A 1,947-nucleotide genomic window follows, 5' to 3' on the forward strand; every position below is an offset into this window, starting at 1 on the left:
GCTCAAAAAAGGCGGGTACACGATGTACCAAAATCAAACTGTGAAACACTTGATTGAACATTTGTTGCCAAGTTTATGCTGACAGCAGCCGTATTGCAATGTAGCATCATTTTATGCGATGATCAGTTGACATTTCTAAGCTTTGCTTACTGTCCACTTGGTTCGCATACAATGTCACGCAATCCTTCAATCTTATTTCGGCAGGTATGATCATTTTTTGGATTTAACTGATAAACTAAACTTCTTTTGTCTGAATCATCTAAATAGCTATTTGATCGAGTCTCCTGCACTTACACTTACCTGCTGGGATGCAACAAAACCCGAAGGGCCATCTTGATTGACCCTGTTAAGGAGCACGTCAATCGTGATTTGTCTTTGCTCAAAAGACTCGAACTGAATGTATGACTTGTGTTTTGCGAATGGCTGTAGATGATTGCCGAATAACCATTTTGTCTGCTCTACAGCTTCAATATGTGGCCAATACTCATGTTCATGCCGATCATGTCACGGGAAGTGGAGCGATAAAAACGCTACTAAAGCCAGCAGTGGTGGAGAGTATCATATCGAGCGCGAGTGAGGCCAAGGCAGATATCCACGTAAAGGACGGTGACATCATTGAGGTATTGTGTGATTTAATTGCACAAATATTATATTATATCGTAGAATAACCACAACCACAATATCCACAATTAAGTGCGGCGATAGTATTAAGCTTCACGTTTTGAGCACTCCAGGTAGGCAGGCGACCATCACCATCACCAGCGTTCATCACTAATGCAACATCTGTTCAGGTCACACAAGCGGTTGCGTTTCCTACTACTGTCCCGAAGGAGCGTTTGTCTTCACTGGTGATTGTCTGCTGGTCGGCGGCTGTGGGCGGACTGACTTTCAACAGGGCAACTCCGCTCAACTCTATACTTCAGTTCACCAGTCACTGTTTACACTGCCTGAAGACACGTCCGTCTTCCCGGCGCACGACTATAATGGTACTGAAAGGGGTTTTAAAGTTTAATTCATAAGCTAAAGGACACACTTGTTTAATATTTAAAGGAAATCTGATGTCAACGATTGGGGAGGAAAAGCGATATAATCCGAGACTGAGCAAATCACAAGAGGAGTTCATTCAGATAATGAAGGATTTGAAATTGGATCTGCCTAAATTGATTGGTAAAATTACTCTGTCAAATGATGCAAGTAGCTATAATCTTCTTTCTCTTGCAGATATTGCTGTACCGCAGAATATGATTTGTGGTTTCTAAATACAAACTACTTTGTTAAGTTTTGTTATTATAGTACTGAAAGATGCTTTTGCCTGAAGTGCACTTCATTTCAATCTGCATAGTGTTGAGTGTGCTGTTGGTTTCAAACATCCATTTTAGCTGACTATGTACTGATTTTTTGTTACATTCAATGGGGTAGTCGACTACCAGTTTGTTTTTAGCATTTTCAAGTAAAAATTTGCTAAACACGCTTTTTGAAAGCACAAACATTTGCTTCTGTTTAACAGAGTGGTCGGAATTTCCAATTGCGAAAAAGACAGTAGCATCTCGGTTAAGGCCAATGAAGGATTCGTGGTCAAAGCTTGCCTCTGTGAGGATACAGCTAGTGAAGTTTATCGTTATTTGTTGCGAAATGGAGCTAGAAGCAGCAAAGGCAAACTTTGCCACACGGCGTACAAGAACGTTTTGAAATGTCAGTAAACGTAACCGCTTCAAGTTGAGAAATGCAAATGAGCCAATTGACAAAACTTGGTTGTCGCTAACGTCTTGATCATTCTCTGGTGAACAACAGTGTTAGTGCCAAATTAGTCACAACAACGTCGCAAACTTTACTTGTGTGCACTCTCACCTGGAAAGTGATGATTTGTCAGCATAATTTCGGCGATCGGCACCAGAACGCTGACTGGTGAAAACTGGCCAAACCAGTGGTCAGGTAGGTGCAGGTACA

At 41.4% G+C, this 1,947-nt stretch overlaps 1 protein-coding gene across 1 annotated transcript; it reads left to right on the forward strand.

The window, feature by feature from the left end:
* Positions 1 to 171: 171 nt before the first annotated feature.
* LOC108381955 (persulfide dioxygenase ETHE1 homolog, mitochondrial-like) lies at positions 172 to 1,259 on the forward strand. The gene is made up of 7 exons (XM_017638349.1): positions 172 to 204; positions 268 to 399; positions 465 to 620; positions 695 to 734; positions 792 to 986; positions 1,051 to 1,167; positions 1,222 to 1,259. The coding sequence occupies exons 1-7, from the start codon at positions 172 to 174 to the stop codon at positions 1,257 to 1,259; spliced, it is 711 nt and encodes a 236-aa protein (XP_017493838.1).
* The last annotated feature ends 688 nt before the right edge of the window (positions 1,260 to 1,947 follow it).

This window comes from Rhagoletis zephyria, unplaced genomic scaffold, assembly GCF_001687245.7.
Source record: "Rhagoletis zephyria isolate East Lansing unplaced genomic scaffold, Rhagoletis_zephyria_1.1 Rzeph_scaffold_24531, whole genome shotgun sequence".
NCBI classification, from domain to species: domain Eukaryota; kingdom Metazoa; phylum Arthropoda; class Insecta; order Diptera; family Tephritidae; genus Rhagoletis; species Rhagoletis zephyria.

Coding starts and splice junctions, on each gene's coding strand:
- LOC108381955 (XM_017638349.1), top strand. CDS start 172: ATGTCACGCAATCCTTCAATCTTATTTCGGCAG. Junction 621..694: donor AGGACGGTGACATCATTGAG/GTATTGTGTGAT, acceptor TCCACAATTAAG/TGCGGCGATAGTATTAAGCT. Junction 987..1,050: donor CCCGGCGCACGACTATAATG/GTACTGAAAGGG, acceptor TAATATTTAAAG/GAAATCTGATGTCAACGATT.